The 27,472-nt window shown below is 48.8% G+C and overlaps 1 protein-coding gene across 2 annotated transcripts; it reads right to left on the reverse strand.

The window, feature by feature from the left end:
- Positions 1-4,393: 4,393 nt before the first annotated feature.
- On the reverse strand, positions 4,394-27,472 carry LOC123425989 (zeta-carotene desaturase, chloroplastic/chromoplastic). 2 transcript variants are annotated; one of them, XM_045109766.1, is made up of 14 exons: positions 27,067-27,472; positions 25,606-25,730; positions 25,371-25,505; positions 24,978-25,050; positions 24,601-24,674; positions 12,409-12,495; positions 11,905-12,149; positions 11,721-11,808; positions 11,562-11,604; positions 11,319-11,475; positions 11,016-11,144; positions 10,762-10,834; positions 5,050-5,214; positions 4,394-4,860 (listed from the first exon to the last, which is right to left on the reverse strand). In XM_045109766.1, exons 1-14 carry the CDS (start codon positions 27,200-27,202, stop codon positions 4,702-4,704), a joined length of 1,689 nt encoding a protein of 562 aa, XP_044965701.1. In that variant the 5' UTR covers positions 27,203-27,472; the 3' UTR covers positions 4,394-4,701. The 2 variants fall into 2 exon arrangements, with proteins under 2 accessions (XP_044965701.1, XP_044965700.1); XM_045109765.1 differs by having other exon boundaries at positions 12,391-12,495.

Here is a 27,472-nt window from a genome sequence, read left to right on the forward strand (position 1 = left end):
CACCTTTGGTTGAGCAAAGGAGCATTTGCTCAATTTTGCAAACAGTTGATTAGATTTTAAAGCTTCTAGGACCAGTTGTAAGTGTTGCAAATGTTCCTTCATATTTTTGCTGTAGATGAGAATATCATCAAAGAAGACCAGGACAAACTTTCTTAAATAAGGAGCTAGGATGGTGTTCATGGGGAGTTGGAATGTTGCAGGAGCATTTGTTAAGCCAAAGGGCATCACCAAGTATTCATAGTGCCCACAGTGTGTACTGAAAGCAGTCTTTTCAATGCCTTCCTCCTTCATTCTTATCTGGTGATAGCCACTTCTTAGGTCTAACTTAGAGAACATTGTTGCTCCCTTTAGTTCATCCAAGAGATCTTCAATAACTGGGATTGGATATTTGTTCTTTACTGTTTGCTCATTAACTTTTCTGAAGTCATTAACCAATCTCCATGTCATGTCCTTCTTCTTTACTAAGAGAGCTGGTGAGGAATAAGGGTTGTTGCTGTCTCTTATTACCTTAGACTTGATCATGTCTTGCACTATACTTTCCATTGCATCTTTTTGGTGATGTGGGAGTCTATAAGGCCTCTGATTAATCACTTTAGCTTGTGGTGTGAATGTAATCACATGGTTTATAGCTCTCTTTGGAGGTAAGGAAGTAGGGGTGCTAAAAACAGGGGAGTAATCCTCCAGGATTTTCTGTACTGGCTCAGGCACAATTTGATCCCCAGGGTCTTGCACAATGATCCTGTTTAGTATTAAGACAGCACCACAGACAGGCTGCTCAGGTATTGCTTCTTTGAGAGAAAGTTCTTGAACAGGAACAGTAGGTAAACTCTCATCTTGGAATATTTTCTTTTCTCCATCAGGTAAGGTGACCTTCACATGCATTTCATCAAAGTCTGGCTCAATAGGGTTGTATGAGGCCATCCAGTCAGCACCCAGTATAACATCATAACCTTGCAACTGTAAAACTCTGAAGTCAGTGGAAAAGCCTGTGCCTTGTAAGGAAAAGGGGACGTTTAATGCAATAAACTCTGACCACATGGTATCTCCATTTGCCACAATTACTTGTTTCTTCTTAGTGGGAGTGAGAGGACATTTAGCTTTCTTAGCTAAGGTTGGAGTGAGGAAGGTTGCAGTACTGCCACTGTCAATAAGTGATGAAGCTGGTATATTGCCAATCATAACTGTTACTGTAAAACTGAGTTTCCTAGTAGTTCTAATTCCCATCAGAGCATGCATGGAAATGTGAAGAGGGAGATCATCTTGATCAACAAGGGGAGGTGTTTCTGCTTCATCACTCTCAGCAGTGTAGTATACTAGTTCTGCATCATCAGGGTAACACTCCTGCAGAGCTTGGATTTGTACTTGGTTTGCCAGTTTACAAACCTTCTTGTGACCAGGAAACCATGTGTCCTTGCACTTGTAGCAGATGCCTTTCAGTTTTGCTTGTTGAATCACAGCAGCATTGGAGTTGGTAGGTACCTTACCAGGGTCAAATTGAATCTGTCTTTTCACTGTTTGGTTCAGAAAAGTTGGAGGAGGCCTTTTAACAGGTTGTGCTTGCTCCATTCTTCTGGCTAACCAGATAGCTTTCTCTAGGTCAGGAGGTTCATGGCATTGCACATGATGTTGGATGCTGTCTGCAAGGCCAGCAATGAAACTTGCCTTGAAATAATCAGGAGGAAATGCAGGATTATCCCTTCTGATCAAGTTCATTGACTGTTCAAATTTCAGTACATAATCATTGACAGTTCCATTTTGATTCAAGGCATGGAATGTTCTCACATTGTCACACACTGAGGATTCAGAAAATCTATCACCCAGCAATCTACAGAACCTATACCAGGGCAGGGTGTTTGCTGTGATTCCAGTTCCTCTCCACCATTCAATGGCAGGCCCTGTTAGATAGGTGACAGCAATTTCAGTTTTCTGTTCCAAGGGAGTTCTTGCTGCTTCAAAGTACATCTCAATAGTTTGGATCCAAGAGTCAGTATTAGGACCATCAAACTCCGGGATATTGTACTTAGCAGGCTTCACCAGAGTGCGCACTCTTCTGTTATCCTAAAGCCACTCTCTGTTGGCCATGCCAAATCTCCTATCCAAGTGTGCATTTTGGACATCACCTTGGTCTTGTTCCACATTGATCACCTGCTGGCCCAGTCCCACTTGTTGAGTAGCAGCTTGGTTTTTGATCTCCACCTGTGGTTGCTTGTTATCCACAAAGTGAGGATGTCTGTAAGGCGTCTTAAGTGTACCATCCAAGTTCAGTTCTTTTCCAGAAGCTTTGTCCACTAATGTGGCAGATCCCATAGTGGCAGGGGAGGTATGTGCATCCAAGAACTTGTTCACAGTGCCCAGTGGTGAATGAGCAATTGTGCTAGATTGGGGAACTTCTGGGGGGTTGTGTTGCACTTCTCTAGGTTTTGGAAAACCAGATATGAAAGTGGCCAAAGAACCCTGTAAATCACCCAAAGTTTTGTGCAAAGATTGAAAAATTTCATGCACCAGATCTCTGAGTTCCTCAAATTCCTGTTTATCTTGCTCTCTGTTTCTCTGAAGCAGTTGAACATCAAGTTGGAGAGAGGAGAATTCAAGCTGATCTGTGGAAGCTGAGTTTGTAGGGCCCACCATCTTAGCCATGACACCGCTAGAGAGGGTTTTGACAGGGAGGTGCAGTTACCTCTATGATGATGAACAGACCCCGAGAGGGATTTAACTACAGCCACTGCTGCAGCCCGAGCTTGGTGATGTTAATTCTACCGTCGCCAGCACCGCCGTCGTCGCCACCATAGTACACCGAATCTGGGAGGGTGGTGGGATTTTACTGCGCAAGCCAAGAGCTTTTGCAACCACTTGCCACCATGGTGTTGCCCAAACCTTCTTTCTGCTTTCTAGGGTTTTCACCGGCCAACCCCCAGCATCATCTCTACCAGATCTAGCCTATGCCGAGGATGAACTTGCTCTGAATACCATTGTCAGGCTCTGCTTACTGTCAAGAAGAAGAACAGGGGAATTCCGCTCGAACTAGCCTCTTTACTCACTGATTTAAGGCCGAAGGGCGAGTTATATTACAAAACCAGCCAGGAACACTGGCGGCGCACAAGGGGGAAACCCTAGAAAGATAGAGATGCCCTACACGAGCTCGATCATGGCTTTATATAGCCTACAGAAAGGAGAGGGAAAGTAAAGCAGAAAGAATAAAGAAGAGGAGGGCGATCGTGCCAGAAGCGCGACAGTGACGCTCGAGGTTACTATCACCGCACGATCTGAGATCAACGGCTGCCGAGGCTTCACTTAAAGCGAATCGGTACGATGGTCTGTCATGCGTCGGATCCTGGATGGACGGCTTCCGTTGCTTCCCGCCAATCTTCATGTTTGAAACAGAGCTGCTCATCGCTGGTAGTCCTTGGGTCTTGACACTACAACTGCTAACAGACTCCACCGACGACACCACAGCGCCCAACTCCACCAACAGCTAGCCACACCTACAAATGCTAACAAGACTCCAAAGATGGCGACTCCAAGGAGCAAGTGATGTGAGGACATCACCACCACCCGAGCGGACCACGTCCGATCTAAGGTTTTCAGGAAGATTGGATGAACAAAAATCACAACGGCACCTCCAGGGAGGAAAACGACGCCCGTGGACGTCGTTGCCGCCGGCATCGACCATGTTGTTGCAAGGTTTTCACCTGGATTTGAGCAGCGAACCAAACCTGCAGAAGGGAGAGTGCGGAAGCACACATGCGAGGAGCTGAAAGTGGAGCACCATGACACCGCTGCAAGCCTCCGCCACCAGAGACGCGCGTCGTCGGTGCAGAACCGCCACCGCATGAGGACTGGCCCACCCGGGCCCAGATCCATCGGTCAAAGCCCACCGGCAGTTCGGCACTGTGCCTCCACCACACGCTCACCACACCACCACCACACACCTAGCAAAGGGAACCAACTCGAGTCACCAGCGCCAACCTACTGCCGGTCGCCGCACCCATGAAGGCCATATCCAGATGGATGCGAGCCAGCCGACTGAGGCAAGCTGAGCGCCCATGGCCAGCCTCCGACCTGGACCAGAGCCACCACGGGAAGGCCATCGGCCCTGAGCCACCAGTACTACACCGACGAGGCAGCCGCTTTTGCCCCGCCCTGAGAACGAACCCTCAGATCTAACACGACGGCACCGCTCCTTCCCTAGCGCTGCGGCAACGAGATGCACTAGGAGCGCCCCGCCGCCACCTTCCCCAGAGCGCACGGGGCGTTCGCCGACAGCCTTCTCTGGTGGCGACGAGACAATTAGGGAGGAAGGGGGGAAAAACACGGCAGGGCTAGTGGGGGTTCCCCCGAGTCGCCAGAGCATAGCCACATAATGTATAGGATCACTGGTAATGGTGTGGGTATCTTTCCAGGCAAAACTCACATATTTCTCAGGATAATTCTGAAAATGTGCAATATATGGCATCAATCGTTCCAATGGGGGTGCTAAGGTTTAACTGAACATACACGCTGCCTGATCATATTCCTATATGCCACACGGACACCTGGTTGCCAATTGTAAGATGAGAACATGCGCTGCGCAAATGTGCCAAGGCTAAAGAAAAGGCAGCAGTGAATCTAATGCTCAAACAGGATTTGTAGAAATCACTGTGACAATCGCCTACAATCCTGAAACCTATAGTTTGGGCATTGTGGTTATGGTGATTGCAAGGTTTAACTTGTTTGCAACATTTGAACCTTCCCGGAGGCCTTCTCGACGTGATCAACAACAAGCTTCTTTCGAATGGCTAATAACTCCTCTCCAGCACCACAGATGTAGGCTGCTGTTCGCCTGCCAGAGAGAGTTGCTCCTTCCATGCTGTCGATGTAGTCCTACAAAAACAATAAAGGAGGTCATGATTTTGGTCACATTTACTATTTCCTAACGACCGTGTATCATCCCATGTTGCAACTTGCAAGCATTCCTCTGTTTTAAATTGACTCCACAAATTACTGAGAATTTGAACGCAAATTGTCTGCTTTGGCGGTCAGGACTATGTCAATGCTTTAGGTGTACTGTACCTGTTTCGTGTAAGAGCCAGACAAAAAGAAATTTTTAACTGGTGTCTTCTGGTCAGGTCTAAATGGATCATTTCCAGGAGCCTCGCGGTATAAGGATTGTCCGATCTTTACCACGCTCGACCATGTAACCTCCAAGCCTCGGGCTGATGGGAACAAATCTAAGACCTGCACAAAATTATAAATGCATTAGAATCGAGGGGACACCAGAATCAACCTCAGTGCTAAGGAGTATTAGTATTAGGGTTCGGCTCTCCTGCAGGGATCCCTGCATGCATTACTGTGCAAGGCCAATCAATGGACGACACGTGTCCTGATAAGCCCCACCTCTCAAAAACATTTTTTTCCTTTCTTGCATCTTCTATTGATGTGGTGTCTTCCTTTGATGCACCATATCTCCTTTTGGCTTGACTCTATAGGTTTTGAAGACTCTTCATGCTACGAAGACACTCTCAAGACGCTGATTTTGAATTATCATTTTTTTTCCAGTGTTACACGTCTTCAAAGCAATGCTGTTGTGTACGCTTTGCACTTGAGGGGGGGGGGGGGGGGGGTTGGCTTTGGTGCCAAACGTGCGGACGCCGATGATTACTTTACGTCAAGTTCCGGCTGGGCGATCCTTTGCCCAACAAACGTAACTAGAACACTAAGCAGGCAAGCAGCTGGATGCTTTCTGGCAAGCTAGCTTTGTACTAGAGTTACACGATACGTACTAGTCACCGGGTTGCTGATTGATCGCTCGAAAACACAAACGAGACTCGGTCGAGCTATGCCGGTCCTGTGATTTTCTATTGCTTTGATCTTTCTGATCTGATACAAAGACTACACAGGGGTATACGTATATATATTGCTAAGCTAGGCCTACTGCAAACCGACTCGGTTTGCAATACTACTACTAATCCTACTCGGTTTGCAATACTAACCAAATTAGGACACACGTGTACGTTTAGACTACAACTAGGTTAATTACTACATTCACCTCCTTAACCTTGTTGATATATCTTCATTGCTTGCACTCCGACTTTCTTCCTCATCTCGATGAACTTCTGTCGACCGAGGGACTTGGTGAAAATATCGGCAAGCTGGTCCTTCGTATTCACGTGCAGAACTTCTATCGTTATCATCCCTTCCTCAACGCACTCCCGGATATGATGGAACCGGGTATCTATGTGCTTGCTCCTTTCGTGATGAACCGGATTTTTGCACAATGAGATTGCAGCTTGGTTGTCAATCTTTAATGACACCTTCTGCACCTCCCGCTTTGCAAGAATAGCTAGGAGTCTTCTCAGCCAAACTGCTTGACAAGCCGCCGTGCTTGCCGCTATGTATTCTGCCTCGCATGAAGACAGTGCCACCACCTTTTGCTTCTGAGAATTCGGGCCAAGGTAGAAAACCATGCCCGTTGTGCTCTTTCGGTCATCAACATCACCTGCCATGTCACTATCTGAATATCCACGAAGGATCAATCCTTCCTTTCCCTTTCTGTACGTGCAGCCAAGATTAATTGTGCCTTTCACATAGCGTAGAATTTGATTGACCGCGCTCATGTGTTCGGTTGTCGGTTTCTCCATGAAACGACTCACGATCCCGACTGAATAAGCCAAGTCAGGTCGGGTATGCACCAAGTATCTTAGGCTACCCACAACGCTTCGATACATTGTGGTGTCCACCGGCGGATTTGAGCTACGCTTGCTCAACTTGTGACGTTGGTCCATTGGAACTTGTGTCGCGTAGCAATCTGACATGCCACACTTGTCCAATAACTTGACCGTGTAAGCCGATTGACATAGGGAAATCTCTCCGGAGCTTTGCTTCACTTCGATGCCCAAGTAATAGCTGAGTAATCCCAGATCACTCATGCTAAACTTGTTCTTCATTTGCGCCTTGAAACGTTCAATTTCTTGTACGCTATCTCCAGTGATAATCAGATCGTCGACATAAACTCCAACTAGCAGATTTGAGCCTTTGAAGTTCTTTGTATAGACTGCGTGCTCGAGGGGACATCTCTTGAACCCGAGCGAGACCAGACTTCGGTCTAACTTTGAGTTCCAAGCTCTTGGCGCTTGCTTTAACCCGTAAAGTGCCTTCTTGAGCTTGTAAACTTTCCCTTCTTCGCCTTTCTTCTCGTAGCCGAGGGGTTGTTCCACATACACTTCTTCTGTGAGATTGCCGTTGAGGAAAGCGGATTTAACATCCATATGATGAACCTTCCAATCCTCTTGTGCTGCCAAAGCTAGGAGCACTCTCACCGTCTCGATTCGAGCAACCGGTGCAAACACCTCATCATAGTCAACTCCTTGACGTTGAACGTAGCCCTTTGCAACGAGTCTTGCCTTGTACTTCACAATGGCACCCTCCGTGTCTTTCTTTAACTTGTAAACCCACTTCAAACCTATCGTCTTTTGGTTTGGAGGTCGGGTTACCAAAGTCCACGTGCCATTGCTCTCAATTGCCTTCATCTCCTCATCCATGGCGTGCGTCCAGCTAGGACTTTTTCTCGCCTCTACGAAGTTCGCCGGCTCCTCAACTCCGAACAGACATAGTCCGGAGTACTCGAGCGTAACTGGCTTTGTGTACTTGTAGACTTTCTTGAGGGTCTTGTAGCGACGAGGCCCTGAGGAGTCCGTTGTGGCTTGCGAGGGAGGCGACACAAATTGTGTCGGTGTTGATGCACTTGAGGAAGACGGCTGAGACCTTGGTGTGTCATCGACATCCGTGTCGTCGGCGTAGTCGTCGTGACCGTGACCATCATCTTGATTGTCGTCGTCACTATGCGCCTCGTTGTCGATGTTGTCGTCGAGATCTCCGCCTGTGTCGTGCGCGGCGTTGTCGCTATCTCCTTGCGACCTATGCGCGTCGTCGTCGGTGTCGGCACCATGATGATCACTACCATTGTGGTCACCTTGGTTGGGCGTCTTGCCAATCACCTGGACATCCTCCCCTGCATCATCATCAGTTGGAAATTCAACTGCAAATATGTTACTGTTTGGAGCATCGTCGGCTGCGGCGCTCCAATTCCACGCTTGGTTTTCTTCAAACACGACGTCGCGTGAAATCCGTAGACGCTTGGTTTGTGGATCGTAGAAACGGTATGCCTTGGTGCCAGAACTGCTCTCGTATCCGATGAACACCATCTTGGTGCTACGATCGGCAAGCTTTGAGAGGTGCGGCTCCGCCGTCTTCACATGTGCCACGCACCCGAATGTCCGTAGATGAGACACATTCGGCTTACGTCCGTAAATTGCTTCATACGGAGTCTTGCCGATCACCGCCTTCGTTGGAGCCCGGTTGAAAAGATAGACTGCCGTCGAGACAGCTTCTCCCCAAAAAGTCCCTGGCAGGTTCTTGCTCTTGAGTAAACTCCTTGCCATGTCAACGACGGTTCGATTGCGCCTTTCAACGACCCCATTCTGCTGCGGCGTGTAAGGTGTCGTGAGGAACCTCTTTATGCCAATCTTCTCGCAGTAGTCGTTGAACTCATTCGACGTAAACTCTCCGCCGCGATCTGTCCGTAGAGCGCGAACCTTCAGCTTGTGTTCCATCTCTGTTGCAGCCTTCAGCTTCTTGAATGCTTCAAATGCCTCATCTTTAGACCGTAGGAGAACGACCCACATATATCTCGAGTAGTCGTCTACCACAAGGAAGAAATACTTCTTTCCAGCGTGAGTTGCCGGGGTGATAGGGCCACATAGATCACCATGGAGCAGCTCGAGTGCATCACTTGCACGAAAGGTAGACTGAGCAGGGAATGGCCTGCGGTGCTGTTTTCCAACCAAGCACCCGTCACATACTCGATCAATATGGTCGATAACTGGCATCCCGGATACCATCTCCATCTTTGACATCTTCTTCAAGGCGTAGAAGTTAACGTGTCCAAACCTAGCATGCCATAACCACAAATCATCATCACTCTTGGCAAGCCAACACTCCAGTTGAGATTGATCAAGGTTGAGGATATAGAGCCTATTCCGTGTGCGATTAACACGAGCTAGCACGTTTCGGAGGTTGTCGAAGATCGTCATCACTCCGCTCTCTATATTCACCTTGCATCCATTCTCGTCAAGCTTTCCAATAGAGATGATGTTGTTGCGCAGCCGTGGGATGTAGTACACTCCGGTGAGTATGCGATGTTCGCCTGTGAGACCCTCAAAGAGGACAGATCCTTGCCCACAAATCTCCACAGCTGAACCATCACCGAACTTGACCGAGCCTTCAACATCAAATTCCAGCTCGAGGAATTTCTCCTTGCACCCCGTCATGTGGTTACTGGCACCCGTGTCGAGATACCACGACACGTTCTGATCACCGGATAACTTTGGTGTCACTTTTTCCTCATGAAGTAGCACCTTCCGGCTTGGTTTCACAACCACCGTTTCAGCGAGATCACAAACTTCGGCCATCAGAAGACCTGGACCTTCGTCTTCCTGCTTTGCCAAATTTGCCTTGATCTCCCGCTTGTTAGGCTTTGGACAATCCTTCGCAAAGTGACCCATCTTATTGCAGTTATAGCACTTGACCTCAGACAAGTCCAAGTTCCGTGGTTTCTGCTCTTTAGATTTGCCCGCCTTACCACGACCTTGTGGTTTGCCTTTTCCTTTGCCTTTTCCAGTTTGTCCATCGCCCTTCGTGTTGCTTGAGCCTTCGCCACCGTCACGCCTTCCTTTGCTACTTGGGGCCTCCCAATCTGCGCGCGAGTACATGAGTTGGTCATTACCTCCTCCTTTGCCTTTCCGACAGCCACGAGCATTCTCTTCCCATGTCCGCAATCGTCCGATCGCCTCCGTTATGGTCATGTCGTCGATGTCGTAAAGTTGTTCGAGCGTGCCGATGATGTACGTGAATTTATCAGTGACTGAACTGAAAAACTTCTCCACGATCTCGGTCTCATCGAGCTTTGCACCAAGCGCGCGGATCTCTCCCACCAAACTAGTAAGACGCATGGCATAGTCATTCACTGATTCAGTTTTCTCCATCTGCAACTTGTGAAATTGGCGCTTCAGCACTTGTGCCCGAGCCTTGGTGACGCGATCTTCTCCGATCCTCATCTCCTTGAGTGCGTTCCACGCCTCTCTTGCCGTCTCGAACTCCGCCAATGTCATCAGCACGGAATCCGGCACAGACTGGGCTATGGCGGCCATGGCACCTTCGTCGCGCTCCTCGTCGACGTCGTCGTCCGTGATGGCCTCCCACACTCGAAGGGATCGAAGAATAATCTTCATCTTCACCGCCCACACGCCGTAGTTGGCGTCGGTGAGCATCGGGTACTGGATGGGGATGTTGCGATGCGCCTGGACGTTAGCGCCGCTCGTTCCTCCACCACTGGTTGCTGACTTGACGCCCTTCTTCACCTTGTCGCCGTTCTTGTTCGCCTTGGCACCGCCGCTGCCGGACTTGACCGACTCAGCGTCGCTGTCCGTCATCGTAGATCGTAGATCGTCGAGGCTCTAGATACCGGGGGGGGGGGGGGGGGGGGGGGAGGGGGCTAAGGAGTATTAGGTCCAAGTGTCCTATTCCTCGTACCCCAAAGTCTTGTGTAATATATATACGCCTCTTGGGCTATGCAATAGAGATAAGTTGCATCCATAACAAGCACAATAAAATCACATTCTGTGGAACTGCTTCAAAACGAGGCCATGCTTAGATATTGGTCAAAGAAATCATCTGCATCAACCAATTAGAGTGATCCTTTCACCAACAAATTATGTACAAGCCCACCTGTTTTTCAACCTTGCTAATAATCTCCTCATTTGGCAATGGCATGTAAGGATCACCTGGAGTTAGCACAGCTCTGCAAATAAAGCAAACACGCAAGGTGAATTTATTTACAGAAAGATAAGCCGATTCGCTGCATGAACTTTAGAAGTTATACTGCACAAATCACCCAGTAAACTGCCCAGATTATGTAAACATAAACCAGTGTTTCAAAACGTCAAACAGTTAACTTTGTGAGTGCTGGATGGTAGCCTTACTGGATAAGGGAACCTTGTCCTTCAATGTAGTAGTCAGCAGGAGATGACAGTGCAAGGTCTGAAAAACAGGAGAAGTCTGCATCCGGAGTATAGAGTAGATTATCCAAGCCAACTGCCTTTTGGAGTTGTCTAAATCAAAGATAAAAAAAGCATCACTCAGCAAGGATTTGCTTTTGCACAAGCATATTTTAGCAGACATAAATGTACTCTTCCTGAAAATATCAGGGATGTGCCAGAGAATATTAATTGGTCTAACATAAATAAAAACAAAGAAGTAACAAAGAGCCCCAGGGTTGGAATTACCTTGATTTCTCCAAGTCTTGGACTTCAGTAACCCATCCATTGTAGCGAAGCTGAACAGTGACTACAGGAACACCATCTAACTTGTATATATTGTCAAACATATCCCATTCCCTCCATTCCAATGGTAGTAGTCTTTTGATCCCTGGGACATCACAAGCTGCACCCAACAAAAGGTGAAACATCAATTTATGCTTGAAAGGTTGGGAATCAATCAACAAAAGAAACATCGAGAAGAAAAATAACCTGCAACATATGCATCAGCTTTGATTATCTCACTACTTGTAGCCTGCAATGCCCAGATGTAGCAACATGTTAGTGAGAGTACTAACAGAAGTACCAGAACAGTGCATAAATACCTTGTATGATCTAGCAGTAATCTTGCTACGTAGACGAAAAGCTAACCTTAGAGATGAGAAGGCCTTTCACATAGGTCTCTCCATCAAGTGACTTATCGTAGAGAACCTCTCGGCATCCCCACCTCAAGTGAAACCTGAAGGATTTTGTTTATAATGCAAAAAGAGACGGTGGTACTGCAATATTTATTACATAGACAACTGAAGAGAATTATTGGTCTCTGTCAACATACCTACCACCCCTGTCTGTTATGTACTTTTTTATTGGGCCACTTAAGTAAACATCAGGTGAACCCTTTAGCATGCGCAACAAAGATGCCTCTGTCTTTGTGGCAAACAGGGTGAAAATAGTAAGCATGCATCGAGCACTGATATTATCACAGTCGATGAAACCAAGAGCATAAGCAACAGGATCCCACATTCTTGTGATGCTCTCTCGAGTACCACCTCTAGACATGAACCAATCAGTGAAACTTACCTGAAAAAGTGTATATACAACTTTATATCTAAATTTTGGAATCAGCTACAACTGAGTTACCCTTACGCTGGGGAAAAACTAATGAATTGTTCTGCAGTCCCATACGCGCATGCTAGACTAAACAGTTTGCAAGGAAGATGAAATGGAAGCAAGTGCACAAGGAACCCACTATCCGAATTTAAAATATATAGCATATATGCACACTACTAATGACACAAACAAAAAGAAGATAAATTCTTACACCATCCAAGTCTCGTACTTGTTGCAATGCACCATCTGGATCAACAAGAGCTTGAACAACTGGGCTTAGGGCGAGAGCAACTGCATTCCTTGCCTTATCATAAACCTGCAACACAATTTAAATATTTTACAGCAATACATACAATTAAACCATCTGACAGAGCAATTACACTCTTCAACAGCGAAGGTGTCATGTGGGGTCAGTCCTGTAGGCGCAAGGGCCCTGTACCGGCCGGCCCTGCACCTGCCTAAACTATGTCCTAGTTTAAATATAGAGTCCTTTTAGAATTAGGAGTCTGGGTATTAAGTTGAAAAGGTTTAGTCCCGAAGAAGGTTACCCTGCCAACACCCAATTAGAGTTGGAGTCTGTAATCCGGTCTTGTAATCAGGCTACTTATAGCCAACCCTTGGGATCAATCAAGCAAGCAGAAAATAATCTAAATCTCACCTCCCTTGCTCCTGCGCCACGGCGCCCCTCCTCACCTCCTTCTCCGACAATAGGCCGGCGAGGGGTTCGCCCTCGCCCTCCAACCTCTCACGCCTACAACCTCCGCGGAAATCCACCGGCCCGTGACAACTTGGTATCAGATTCCTCGGCGATCCCGGCGGCCATGTCCCCGCCGCCGCCGCCTCTACCGCAAACCCTCGAAGACCTCGCGGCCAAACAGCAGGAGGATCATGAGGTCGTGGTCGCTACTCTCAACAGCCTCTCCGAGGAAAACCACACCGCCAGGTCGGAACGCGCCGAGGACCGTGCCACCCTCCAGTCCATCGCCGAGACACTGAAAACCGTTCAGGGCCAGCTTGCTGATACGTCGCAGCAGCAGCGCGCGCAGAACCTGGCCCTCCTCCGGCTGGAAGGGAAGGGCACGCCTCAACTAGGTGGCCTCCAGAGGCGTCGTCCCACACTAGGGCCACGGCCAATTCGGCCGCCGCGTCCGATCAGGCTCCATGCCTCTATAAGATCGATTTTCCCCTCTTTGACGGGCCAGCGATCCACGGCCGTGGTTGACACGCTGCAACCTCTTCTTCCTCAGTCAGCGGACGCAGGATTCCGATAAGACGTGGCTCGCCTCCTACTACCTCACCGATGTCGCCGCATTATGGTATGGCCACCTCGAGGCAAAGCTGGGCCAGCGGCCGACTTGGACCGAGTTTCAAAAACTCATCGCCAACCACTTCGGACCGCCGACACGCACCAACCCCTTTGGCGAGCTGATCTCCACTCGCCGCTCTGGCACCGTGGCGGAATACTCCAAGCGCTTCCTCGAGAATCTCTCTCGTGTGCGTCCCATTGCCGACGACGTTGAGCGGGATATCTTCACCAACAATTTGGGCGAGCCCATGAAAACTCAGGTTGAGATGCTGAAACCGGCGACCTTGGACGCGGCGATGGACTTGGCAATCTCGTTCGAGCACCTCAATACCATCACCGGCGCCGCGACCACCGCTGCATGGCCCAACCATCCACTCCACCCCATGGCCGCACCTAGTTCGGCTTTACCGGACTCCTCCAGCTGAGATGGATGAACGGTGCGCTAAGGGCCTTTGCATCAATTGTGACGAGAAGTTCGCACGGGGTCATCGCTGCAAACGGCTTTTCCACATTTAGTCCGCCGACGACGACGAAGAGCAGTTTGAGGATTTCCAGGAGGCCAAAATCTCGCTCCTGGCGGTCACAGGAATTCCCACCAGCGACACCATGTAGGTCACTCTTCGCATCGAGGACCGTGACCTGGTCGCCTTGCTTGACTCGGGCAGCACTCATAACTTCATCCATGAAGAGCTGGCCACCGTCGTCGAGCTGCCTTTCTCCTCCAATCGCCGTCTGGGAATCACGGTTGCTAATGGTGATAAGGTGACATGCCGCGGACTCCTTCAGCAGGCTGCTATCACCATTGACAAGGAGCGTTTCATAGTTGATCTGCACGCCATCCCATTGGGCGGGTTTGACATCGTCCTCGGCACACAATTCCTCAAAACTCTCGGGCCAATTCTATGGGATTTTACTACGCAGTGGATGTCGCTTTGGCACTCGGATCACCGTGTAGAGTGGTCCAGTCTAGGCTCCCTCGGCCGGCCTGCGCACCTTCATGTGTACAACATTGCGGGTCAAACCGTCGTCCTGTAGAACTTGCCTCTTAGCTTTTGTGGCACCCTCTTGTCATAGAGAATGCCAGAAGCTTGGCGCCACTTCATCCATCTGGTTTTAATTCGATGGTTCACAACTTCATCGATATCCCCATTCTTCTGCAACATTGACCACAAACATCGAAAGGTGTCCTTCCGAGGCACCACCTGCCCATCAAGGCTAACATCCCCCTCGTCCTCGTGCCTAGTAATACTGAAAGCGCACCTCATGTACTCGGTCTTAGTCCTACTAAGCCTAAAACCTTTCGATTCCAAGGTTAACCTCAATAACTCCAACTTCCTGTTGACCCCCATCCGACTATCATCGACTAGCACCACATCGTCCGCAAAGAGCATACACCATGGGATATCTCCTTGTATATCCCTTGTGACCTCATCCATCACCAAGGCAAAAAGATTAGGGCTCAAAGCTGACCCCTGATGTAGTCCTATCTTAATCGGGAAGTCATCAGTGTCGCCATCACTTGTTCGAACACTTGTCACAACATTATCGTACATGTCCTTGATGAGGGTAATGTACTTTGCGGGGACTTTCTGTTTCTCCAAGGCCCACCACATAACATTCCGCGGTATCTTATCATAGGCCTTCTCCAAGTCAATAAACAGCATATGCAAGTCCTTCTTTTGCTCTGTATATCTGTCCATAAGTTGTCGTACCAAGAAATGGCTTCCATGGTCGGCCTCCCAGGCATGAAACCAAACTGATTTTTGGTCACGCTTGTCATTCTTCTTAAGCGGTGCTCAATGACTCTCTCCCATAGCTTCATTGTATGGCTCATCAATTTAATTCCACGGTAATTAGTACGACTCTGAACATCCCCCTTGTTCTTGAAGATTGGTACTATATACTCCGTCTCCATTCTTCTGGCATCTTGTTTGCCCGAAAAATGAGGTTGAAAAGTTTGGTTAGCCATATTATCGCTATGTCCCCGAGACCTCTCCACACCTCAATGGGGATACAATCAGGGCCCATCGCCTTGCCTCCTTTCATCCTCTTTAAAGCCTCCTTGACCTCCGACTCCAGGATTCGCCGCACAAAACGCCTGCTAGTATCATCAAAGGAGTCGTCCAGTCCAGGATTCGCCGCACAAAACGCCTGCTAGTATCATCAAAGGAGTCGTCCAGATCAATGGTAGAGCTCTCACTCTCCCCATTGAACAACTTGTCAAAGTATTCCCGCCATCTATGCTTAATTTCCTCGTTCTTCACCAGGACTTGCTCTCCTCCGTCCTTGATGCACGATTTGGTCAACATCCCTCGCCTTCCTCTCTCGGATCTTGGCCATCTTATAGATGTCCCTTTCGCCTTCCCTCGTGTCTAACCGTTGGTAGAGGTCCTCATACACCCGACCCCTTGCTTCACTCACAGCTCACTTTGCGGCCTTCTTTGTCATCTTGTACTTCTCTATGTTGTCTACACTCCTATAGAGATGGGTTTCATCTCCATAAGAGTGGCTGAGTTTTGACATTGGCTCGCCAAGCCTATCACAACCCTCCTCCTTCACCCGGGCTTGGCACCGGCTATGTTGAGACAACATAGGCGGAGTTGAAAGGGCAGTCTGGTGCATGTAGCTCCCGCTTACGCAGGGTCCGGGGAAGAGTCCGACCACTTCGGGTCTATTATACGCAGCCTTTCCCTACATTTCTGCAAGAGGCTGTTTCCAGGACTTGAACCCGTGACCTCATGGTCACAAGGTAGCAGCTTTACCTCTGCGCCAAAGCTCCCCTTCATACCAGAAATTGGTTGGGAGGTTGTTGTACTTGTGTCATACCAGGCCTGACATTACATATGCTATGGGGGTGGGTGAGCAGATACATGCATGAACCAAGGAGTGGGCATCTTGACATTGTGCACAAAATCCTGAGATACTTGAAGGGGACTCCGGTAAAGGGTTTTGGTTTGGGAAGAGTGGACATCTTGAGGTGGATGGCTATAGTGACTCTGACTGGACCAGTTGTCAAGATGATAGAAGATCAACTTCTGGCTACTGCGTGTTTGTGGGAGGAAATTTGGTGTCATGGAGAAGCAAGAAATTGTTGGTTGTGTCTAGATCAACAGCAAAAGCCGAGTATAGAGCATTATCCCAAGGGTTGTGTGAGATGCTCTGGGTGAAGTACCTACTGAGCGAGTTGAAACTTCTGAGGAAGGGACCCTTGAAGGTGTGGTGTGTCAATCAGTCAGCTATAGCCATCGCTAATAACCCAGTTTAACATGATAGGACAAAGCATGTGGAAACTGATCGCTTCTTCATTAAGGAGAAACTTGATGCCGGGATCATCAGCCTTACTCATGTCAGCTCTGGACAGCAGTTTGCAGATTGTTTGACAAAGGGGTTGGGAACAAAGGACCATAACTTGGCATGTGACAAGATGGGAATGATAAATATCTACCACCCATCTTGAAGGGGAGTGTTGAACCAGTATGGACCCAGCCCATCCACTTATCTCTTAGGGCCCAAGCCCATGTAAAGGGACTGACCTAGAAGGAGGCTCCAAGCCATCCCGTTCTCAGTCTGAGCCGCCACACACACGAGATGGGAGAACTCACGGGAGCTACCAGACAAGAGGCCTTGTCCCTTCTGGAGGTACTCCTCTTTCCCCCTCCCGATTCTATAGCAAGTGATAACACAATAGCATAGCATATATGCAGATGCTCCACCTGAGAACGCAACTTCTGGGTATATCTTTATTCATGCCGAGGGTAGATTGTACCAGCAATGGATAGCTGTATGTATGCACTTTTGTTTGTCTCATCCTTCCTCCTTAATGGCTTTGATTGCTAAATATCTGTTATAATTGTCCAATAGTTTTTTTCTGTTTAAGCACAGATATGGTGCAATCTGCTGCTATCTCCAATATTCTACCTAAGAAAATTTCCTATCAAGGTTGGTTTTTGCTTAAGCATAATCAGGGTAAACCTAATATATGTGTTAAAGTTAATCTCATTCATTTGGTCATTTTAAAAATTTCTTGGCAATGCACGTTACTGCTTGATGTTTGTACATACATGTGCTTCTCTTAATAAACACACACACGCACACACAACCCTAATCAACTTAATTTCTCACCTTTCAAAGTTCCCATTGTCTAAAATATTTGCCACATTTAGATTTTTAATGACAGATACTGAACAACTCAACAATGATGAATAGTCCAAATAAGGTTCTTTGCCCAATCATTTTGGTAGTCATGTTGACGTTCTCCCCTCCTCTTAACCTCTTATATTGCTCACTATGGTTTCTTTGACCATGGCAAGAGAAAGTGGATACACATATGAATCTTATCTGACCATTGGCAAAGTATGTCAGAACAAAGTTCAGCATTCTAAAAAAAGGTGTGTTGGTTGTTGGAATATGGACATAGAGAGTTTTTATATTGTACTCATTTTGCTTACTAAAACAATGAAAGGGGTGTCAGTGATTCTTGCTACTCGCCATGTTTGGATGTTTAGGGTGCTTTAATTATTGTCATCTTCAGAGTTGTCGATTGCACTAATATGATCAACTTAGCAGCGACATGGGGGCGCCCGGAAGGCTGGAAGGGTCACTAAGGCGGCGCTCGGGGCTTGGGACAAGGCCAGCATGGGGTTTGGGAGGATGAACAACCTGGTTCTTGCCATTGCACGCAGGCAACGACATTCACCTCTCACTGCCTGTCGGTGAATACTCACAACATATGCCATAGGTAGGCTAAAGTCGGTGAGAACCGAAGGGACAACGGAGAGCGCTGGGGACGAGGTTGGTACAAGCATGAAACGCACGATGTACCCAGGTTCAGGGCTCTCCGTAGAGATAAGACCCCTAGTCCTGCCGAAGTGTATGATGTATATGGATGGATTACAAGGTTGCTCCTGGAGCTGTGTTGAGGAGGAAGAAGAGGGGAGCAGACGGCTCGTCTCTGCCTCTCTTTATGTGGTTGGTGGGTGTGATATGTGGTTCGACCGACCCTCTGCATGGAGGGTGACCGGGGGGGTTTATAAACGAACCCACCGGCCTACAATATGGATAAAGGGTACAAGAGTGGGACCCGGCTGGCAGCCTTGCCGGCTGGCCAGGGGGCCCACGAGGGTCTTGTCTTGTCGCTTGAGGGGCCCGCCGGCTGCGAGGTCTCGTCTGGCTGTGGGACCCGCCGGCTAGCCAATGAAGCTCTCGCGTAAGGTTGACGCCGAGCACGCGCTGTACGTCCGGCGTCGTCCAACGAGATCCGTCATGGGCAGATAGTACGACCGCCTCCACTGTTCCCCACGCCAAGTGCAGTAATGGAGTGGGAGTTTGACGGTCCGACACTATGCTGGGTGATGGATCAGAGCCGGGGTAGGTCAGCGGCGTGGCCGCCGACGCTCGTACCTGTCGGGCACTCCGATCCAGTACCTTTGCTGACGTGTAGCTGTTGGCTTTTGATGGCTAGATCAAATCTCCCACAGCTACGACGTGTGTGCACTTGCAAGCTAGCAAGCACACAAGCAGCTGGATGGATTCCAGTTGCACTTCTTATTCGTATACGAGTTTGTGAGTAGCCTGGGCAAGCTAGCAGGACCGATACGATCGATCGTCTCGTCAGTGGATCGTTACTTGGCGAACGGCTGAAACAGAACGGAGGAAATATTTGGTGATTGCCAAAGCCTCTTGACGTGCCTTGTTTGCTTTATTGCTCGTCTATTTTCTGATGTTACAAGCAACACCCCTAGGGTGCCTTTTATACACATCCACAAGGGACTATGGAAATAGACTAGGACTAGATATCCTAATACTACTAGGACTCGGTTTGGCTTTTTTCCTAATCCTATGTGTACAGGGCAACGTGATTAACTCACATTCACCCCCTAAGCACGATGTCCTTACTTCCGACCTGGGTCCCAAACACGATTGCTGCTTCTCATAACTATTATCATCGGCATGGCCTTTGTCGTCCCTTGCAGCATTTTATGGACCGTCTTTACTGTCGTCGGCTCGTCCGTAGCTCGATGACAACACTCCTTTTTGGTCATGTCTTCAATCTTCACCTCTTCTTCGGTGCTTTGTAGATTGTCCTTCGAATCATCGAGGGCACATCTTTTGAACCTGAGCGTGACCATACTTTGGTCTAACTTTGAATTCCAAGCTCTTAGCGCTTGCATCAGCCCGTAAAGTGCCTTCTTGAGCTTGTCAACTTCCGCTTGTTCGTCTTTCTTCTCGTAGCTGAGGGGTTGTTCTACGTACACTTCTTCTGTGAGATCGCCGTTGAGGAAAGCGGATTTAACATCCATATGATGAACCTTCCAATCCTCTTGTGCTGCCAAAGCTAGGAGCACTCTTACTGTCTCGAGTCGAGCAACCGGTGCAAACACCTCATCATAGTCAACTCCTTGACGTTGTACGTAGCCCTTTGCAACGAGTCTTGCCTTGTACTTCACAATGATACCCTGTGTGTCCTTCTTTAACTTGTAAACCCACTTCAAACCTATCGCCTTTTGGTTTGGAGGACGGGTTACCAAAGTCCACGTGTCATTGCTCTCAATCGCCTTCATCTCCTCATCCATGGCGTGCGTCCAGCTAGGACTTTTGCTCGCCTCTACGAAGTTCGCCGGCTCCTCAACTCCGAACAGACATAGTCCAGAGTACTCGAGCGTAACTGGCTTTGTGTACTTGTAGACTTTCTTGAGGGTCTTGTAGCGACGAGGCCCTGAGGAGTCCGTTGTGGCTTGCGAAGGAGGCGACACAAATTGTGTCGGTGTTGATGCATTTGAGGAAGACGGCTGAGACCCGGGCGTGTCATCGACATCCGCGTCGTCGGCGTAGTCGTCGTGACCGTGACCATCATCTTGATTGTCGTCGTCACTATGCGCCTCGTTGTCGATGTTGTCGTCGAGATCTCCGCCCGTGTCGTGCGCGTCGTTGTCGCTATCTCCTTGCGACCTATGCGCGTTGTCGTCGGTGTCGGCACCATGATGATCACTAGCATTGTGGTCACCTTGGTTGGGTGTCTTGCCAACCACCTGGACATCCTCCCCTACATCATCATCAGTTGGAAATTCAACCGTGAATATGTTACCGTTTGGAGCATCGTCGGCTGCGGCGCTCCAATTCCACGCTTGGTTTTCTTCAAACACGACGTCGCGTGAAATCCGTAGACGCTTGGTTTGTGGATCGTAGAAGCGGTATGCCTTGGTGCCGGAACTCCTCCCGTATCCGATGAACACCATCTTGGTGCTACGATCGACAAGCTTTGAGAGGTGCGGCTCCGCCGTCTTCACATGTGCTACGCACCCGAACGTCCGTAGATGAGACACATTCGGCTTACGTCCGTAAATTGCTTCATACAGAGTCTTGCCGATCACCGCCTTCGTTGGAGCCCGGTTGAGAAGATAGACTGCCGTCGAGACAGCTTCTCCCCAAAAAGTCCCCGGTAGGTTCTTGCTCTTGAGTAAACTCCTTGCCATGTCAACCACGGTTCGATTGCGTCTTTCAACGACCCCGTTATGTTGTGGCGTATAAGGTGTCGTGAGGAACCTTCTTATGCCAATCTTCTCGCAGTAGTCGTTGAACTCGTTCGACGAAAACTCTCCGCCGCGATCTGTCTGTAGAGCGCGAACCTTCAACTTATGTTCCATCTCCGTTGCAGCCTTTAGCTTCTTGAACGCTTCAAACACCTCATCTTTAGATCGTAGGAAAATGACCCGCATATATCTCAAGTAGTCATCTACCACAATGAAGTACTTCTTTCCTCCGTGAGTTGCCGGGGTGATAGGGCCACATAGATCACCATGGAGCAGCTGGAGTGCATCACTTGCACGATAGGTAGACTGAGCAGGGAACGGCCTGCGGTACTGCTTTCCAACCAAGCACCCGCCACATACTCGATCAACATGGTCGATAAATGGCATCCCAGATACCATCTCCATTTTTGACATCTTCTTCAAGGCGTAGAAGTTAACGTGTTCAAATCTAGCATGCCATAACCACGAATCATCATCACTCTTGGCGAGCCAACACTCCGGTTGAGATTGATCAAAGTTGGCTGCAGGGGTCTCATAGACGGGCTGGTTGCCGCCTAGGATCTCAGCAATGAACCGGCCGCGGCCGCGGACCGATCCAAGCCGGCTAGGGGCCTCGGAAATCGGAGTGAGGCCGTATGCGGAGTTATACTCTCGCTGCGTGGCCTCCATCCGACGTTTTACCGAGGCGACGGCAATGCCCTCCTCCAAGATATGCTTGCGAGCCTCCTCCAATGAGGCTCGGGCGTCGTTAGGGTTTGTGGAAGCGGCGATGGGTGAATTCAGGCCGGCGAGAGCGTCCTGAAGAGTATCAGCGGTGACAGCAGCAGGCTCACCAGCGTCTGCAGACGCCTTGCCATGAGTCGTGCTGGTGCCAGCACCGATGACCATCACCTCCACGACGTTGGAGACGGTGGCGACATGGTACGGGGTGAAGAACCCCACCGACGGCGGAGGGCCGTCGAAGACGAGTACGTTGCTGGGGTACACGTCATGCGCAGGCATCTCAGCGATAGAGAGCCTACTGAAGCTGGCGCATAGCGCCTCAACATCGAAGTCCTCGCCGAAGTAGCGAGGACCGTCGTTGAGACGCAGGTCGCTAAAGAGAACGCTGAGGTTCTCCATAGCAGCGACGACGACGACGCTAGGAGGCGCCTCGTCATCGGAATCTTCGTCTGAATCCGCATGGCGGACGGGGACGTCGATCATCATCGGTGTTGCCTCACCGAAAGCGGGCTCCACGGGCATGCAGATCGATCCAGACGCGATGCATCCGGTGGTGTAGGTGCGGGGCCCCGCCCAGCGCGTAAAGCCAGCCGATGTCGCGATCGGCCCCATGGTGGACGCCAAATGTCGATGAATACTCACAACATATGCCATAGGTAGGCTAAAGTCGGTGAGAACCGAAGGGACAACGGAGGGCGCTGGGGACGAGGTTGGTACAAGCATGGAACGCACGATGTACCGAGGTTCAGGGCTCTCCGTAGAGATAAGACCCCTAGTCCTGCCGGAGTGTATGATGTATATGGATGGATTACAAGGTTGCTCCTGAAGCTGTGTTGAGGAGGAGGAAGAGGGGAGCAGCCGGCTCGTCTCTGCCTCTCTCTATGTGGTTGGTGGGTGTGATATGTGGTTCGACCGACCCTCTCTATGTGGTTGGTGGGTGTGATGTGTGGTTCGACCGACCCTCTGCATGGAGGGTGACCGGGGGGTTTTATAGACGAACCCACCGGCCTACAATATGGATAAAGGGTACAAGAGTGGGACCCGACTGGCCAGGGGGCCCACGAGGGCCTTGTCTTGTTGCTTGAGGGGCCCGCCGGCTGCGAGGTCTCGTCTGGCTGTGGGACCCGCCGGCTAGCCAATGAAGCTCTCGCATAAGGTTGACGCCGAGCACGCGTTGTATGTCCGGCGTCGTCCAGCTAGATTCGTCATGGGCAGATAGTATGACCGCCTCCACTGTTCCCCACGCCGAGTGCAGTAATGGAGTGGGAGTTTGACGGTCCGACACTATGCTGGGTGATGGATCAGAGCCGGGGTAGGTCAGCGGCGTGGCCGCCGACGCTCGTACCTGCCCGGCGCTCCGATCCAGTACCTTTGCTGACGCGTAGCTACCTTTAATCATAGGGTCTCGTCATGACCTACGATCTGATGTGACTTGACATCCCCGGCCGGCTAGCCGGGCTAGCCTGCTTGGCTAGCCGGCATGGGCACGGCCGCCTCGTTCCTAGCCGGCTGGCTTGGCCAAGACGGTCAGGAAGAGGTAGCCGTCTCGCATCTAGCCGGCAGGGGTTGCCTGGCCGGCCAGAGAGTTGGCCGCCTCGTCCTCCAGCCGACAGCCGGCAGCCGGCCAGAAGACTTGGGCCTTGGGAAACTATACTTGGTCATCCCTTTTGGGCAAGAGATGAAGGAGCAGGCTCGATGAGCCTACCCCGGGGTTATCCCCCCGACACTGCCTCAATCAGTGTCCTTGGCTCCTTGCACCAAGCCATTTGATGCTTCCGAATTTGTGGCTTCGTCAACGGCAAGCATGAATATGGTTGTACTACCAGCTACCTAGAGCTCTGGCGATGAAATATGTTCTGAATGTCCTGTTAAGCAATTAATAAAAAGTAAACGAGTATGGAATCACTTTCTACAGTCCAGTGTTAACACTTGGGAGATATGTTGCTTCTTTTGACCTCATCAGGTCATCGCCTTAAGGCTTAAACGATGCTACGATGTTAAATTACTTTTTTCTTACAAACTGTTTTTAGAATGAAATGGGAAAGGGCTGCTGGCTGCCTGGCACCGCCCAGTACCGCCTCACGAGGCACGCCCAGGGCGCGCCCCAACCACTCGTATGCAGCAAACTAAAGCGACGGGCAAAGTTGACAAGACTTCCAGTGGTTATGTTGCGCTCACGCTTATAGAATCTTTCACTTGTTACAAGTTCAGACAGAAAATTCTCAATAAACCTACTATTTAAAGTATTTGCACAAATAGGCTCTCAATAGACCTGAAGATAGGACGGTCATGAATTAGGTATATACTATTTAAGGTATTTGCACAAATAGGCAGTTGTGAGGACTTCACAATGCTTTGATTATCCATAAGACAGAAGAATAACAGAACACACAAACTGTAATAAACTGTACTTTGTCTGAAATTAGCATGAGCTACAAGCTATTTATTTTCGAAGGGAATAGATTGCTACAGTTAACAGACTGATCAACTGTAACTGCTTTCGAGAAATATTAGCCCATATTCAGCTGATTGCATTGTGACCTAATGAAAAGGGAGTGCTGAGGTGCCAGAGTACTACTTTCACAAAGTAGTGACGCATGGGCTGAAAAGACATGCTTTCAGATGAATTTCAGAAGATGTTCAGAGGAAATAACATACAAAACGATATTTAAGTTGCAGATTTAAGTAGAGAGATACGGCAAGAATCATGGGCACGATATTAATAAAGTGCAAGGCAAAAATGTTACAATAATTTGCAATGTGTAACTACAAACTATAAGGGAAACAAATTGCAAAGCCAAATTACTTCATATGATTTTATTGTTCTGTGTGGTAGTAGCAAATGAAATTCTGAAGTGATTACCTTGAGTTGATTGGTTCTTAGAAATGCTTGGATGCCATGTAAAGGAGCGCCCACAGGGAACCGAAAATCAAGTTCTACACAGAAAGGCAAGCGCTATGAAAACCTCCAAAAATTAAGTAAATGTGAATATGTATAGCAAATATGAGTTCAGCTGGTTTGGCCAGTAAAGTACACAATACGGCACAAAGCTAGCAAAATATACAACATTTGCCCTTGAACTTCAGAATTCAACTATACTACAACAAATTGGAACATTATAGTTTTCAATTATATTAAAAAAACTCGAAAGTAATCATGAATGAGTTTAACATTACAGCCTAAGACCATGTTTCCTCCTACGACTGTTAGGTACTTCAGTATATGATAAATGAACATACCACCAACAATGCCCCCTTTATTTACAAAAGTATGGGTATGCTCCTTGACTAGTAGATTATTATCAGCCCCAACCTGAAATACAAAATATCAAATTTCACCAACAATTAATACTGTTAAGTGAGAAAAATCTTGCAGATGTACCAATCACACAGCCACACAACAAAATTTACATGCTTCATACAGACAAAAGGATTCTCCATGCGATAGGCTAAATTTATTTAACTCTGAAGTATACAGGCCCAATTCCAACCTTTTCAGGTTATAATATCTCAATCATGTCCATAGCTGCTTTTTTCGGCAAGGCATCTTCATAGCTACTCAAGGTAGTCAACAGTAAAAACACACTCCACACTGGCTGTTTCTCCAACAATCCAAGAGTAAAAAAACAGTACCTTCTTCATGAGGCGGAAAAGATTGCTGTAACAACCAAAGAAGACATGCAGCCCCATCTCGATATGGTTCCCTTGCTTGTCGACAAAAGAACCAACCTTGCCACCAATAAAAGTTCGGGAGTCATACAGATCAACCTGCAAGGGTCAAGACACCAATTTTGGCAGTGTTACAATGACACTGCTTTTCCTGGAGGAACGCGATTTTCGCATTGCTGAAGGCAGCAAATCAGCAAACCTCGTGTCCCTGGTCCAAGAGCTCTACTGCGGTGGACATGCCGGCAAGGCCGGCACCTATGATGGCGACCTTGAGTTTCGGGCCCCTGTAGTGCTCAGGCTCCGGCGGGAACAGTCCTTTCGGTGCTGCAGCAGAGAGAAAAGGCCAAATACGCAAATCAAGATATCTTCCAGTCAATGGCACTAGGGCAAGGTTGTTGGGAACCAAAATGGGACCAACTAAAAATACATGGTCTGCATACAACTTATCCATGAATTCAGCATATAGGATTAGCTAATACCCGGTTGCAGCCACAACTCCGACCAAATTAGGCTGTGTAAAAGCTCATAAGGTTTTAATTAACTCATTTCTCAGCTACACCAGTTCTCCAATTAAGTTCGTTGGTGGATACGGCACTCCGGGTCGAAGCTATTGAACCCAAGCGGAATTAACGACATACAGAAGAAATTCACAAATTTAGGTGCCAGACAAGTCCCAATTCTCAATTCCATCTACAACTTCGCACAAAAATTACAGCACTGTGGGGACTCGCTGATTTGGCAGTATACGAATCTAAAGGGGGGGTACACCACTGGATCATTATATAGTATCATCGATTTTAGAGGGATCCAGCCTATCTTTATGCCTTCTATTGTTCCATTGTTGATCCTCCTAGGATTCAAATCTTCAAATGGCTCCTCTCCCACAATAAACTTATGATTGATCATAGTCTCAGCAAGAGAGGAATTGAAAAAACTACAGAATGTGTTTCCTACGCTGAGCAAGAATCTATTGAGCATTTATTTTTCCATTGTACTGTGGCAAAACAGATTTGGAGGTATATTTCCAGCTTCTTTTCTTGTGAATTAGGTACCAATTCTTTCTCTGTTGCCAGATTCTGGCCTGCACATAAGAACCATATCACCCTGAACTCTGTTTGTGCTTGTGTAGCATATGCAAATATAGAAATTCCCATGTCTTTGATAATGCTAAAAGGATCGACATGAAACAGATACGGTAGCTTATTCTGGTGAAGATTTAAAAAAAATGGCTGATTCTTTTTAAGGAGGGGCCTCTGTTGAATATGGAGGACTTTGCTCAGATGATCTCTTCTATCCTCAAGGCCCCCTTCCAGCTGACAGTGGGGTAAGATGCTGACAGAAACACTGAGGGTGTTTTCAGTCAAGCACTACTTACCAAACTATCAGTGGAAGGTGCCTCTCGGATAGATGAAGCTATATCGGCACCTGCATCACCTCCAAGGAGCCCTGGACTGTGGCGCACCAAGCAAGCTGCGCCCCCATCACCCCGCTGAGCTGCCCCTCTCCCCGATCCAGTCACTTAGGAAATTCAGAGGCCCTACCCTCCTGATAGTCCAAATTTTTTTACTGCGCTCAAAGTTCACAAGGATGAACTAATTCGCCTTGTCTGTGCCATTCAGATACCAAAACAGGGATTAGATACCCAAAGAGACGTCCTCACCGTTGACGGCCATGTCGGAGACCTTGCTGTCGAGCGAGCATCGAACCACACCGATGGGCGCCGCGCGCCGGCGGGACGGCCCGCGGCGCCGGCCGACTACGAGGGCCGAGACTAGCGCGCACGACGTGGCGGCCATAGCCGTGGCCTAGCCTCCTCGCCGCAAAAGCAGCACGAAACAGGAGGAGCAATGAGGGACGGAGCTGGGAAGATGGAGCCACTAGACGAGGAATGGTATAAATTGTGTGAGCGCAGAGAGGAGAAACCAATGAAGATGGGAAGGGAAAGCACAAATTTGCTTGGAAGACAAAGATGCCGTCGAGTTGGGGATTTGTCGTGTGGCCACAGCCTCGTCGACGTGCCACCACCATCCACCGGTGCGGTGAGAGTGGATTATTGCAGAACATCT

Source organism: Hordeum vulgare, chromosome 2H (genome assembly GCF_904849725.1).
Source record: "Hordeum vulgare subsp. vulgare chromosome 2H, MorexV3_pseudomolecules_assembly, whole genome shotgun sequence".
NCBI classification, from domain to species: Eukaryota; Viridiplantae; Streptophyta; class Magnoliopsida; order Poales; family Poaceae; genus Hordeum; species Hordeum vulgare.

Bases quoted from the DNA above. Each gene is read 5' to 3' on its own strand.
- LOC123425989 (XM_045109765.1), bottom strand. From the start codon at position 27,202: ATGGCCGCCACGTCGTGCGCGCTAGTCTCGGCCCTCGTAGTCGGCCGG. The intron at 12,150-12,390 runs GTAAGAATTTAT...ACACTTTTTCAG, and splicing joins AAGTACGAGACTTGGATGGT to GTAAGTTTCACTGATTGGTT. The intron at 11,476-11,561 runs GTTATTTTTCTT...TGTTGGGTGCAG, and splicing joins AGCTGATGCATATGTTGCAG to CTTGTGATGTCCCAGGGATC.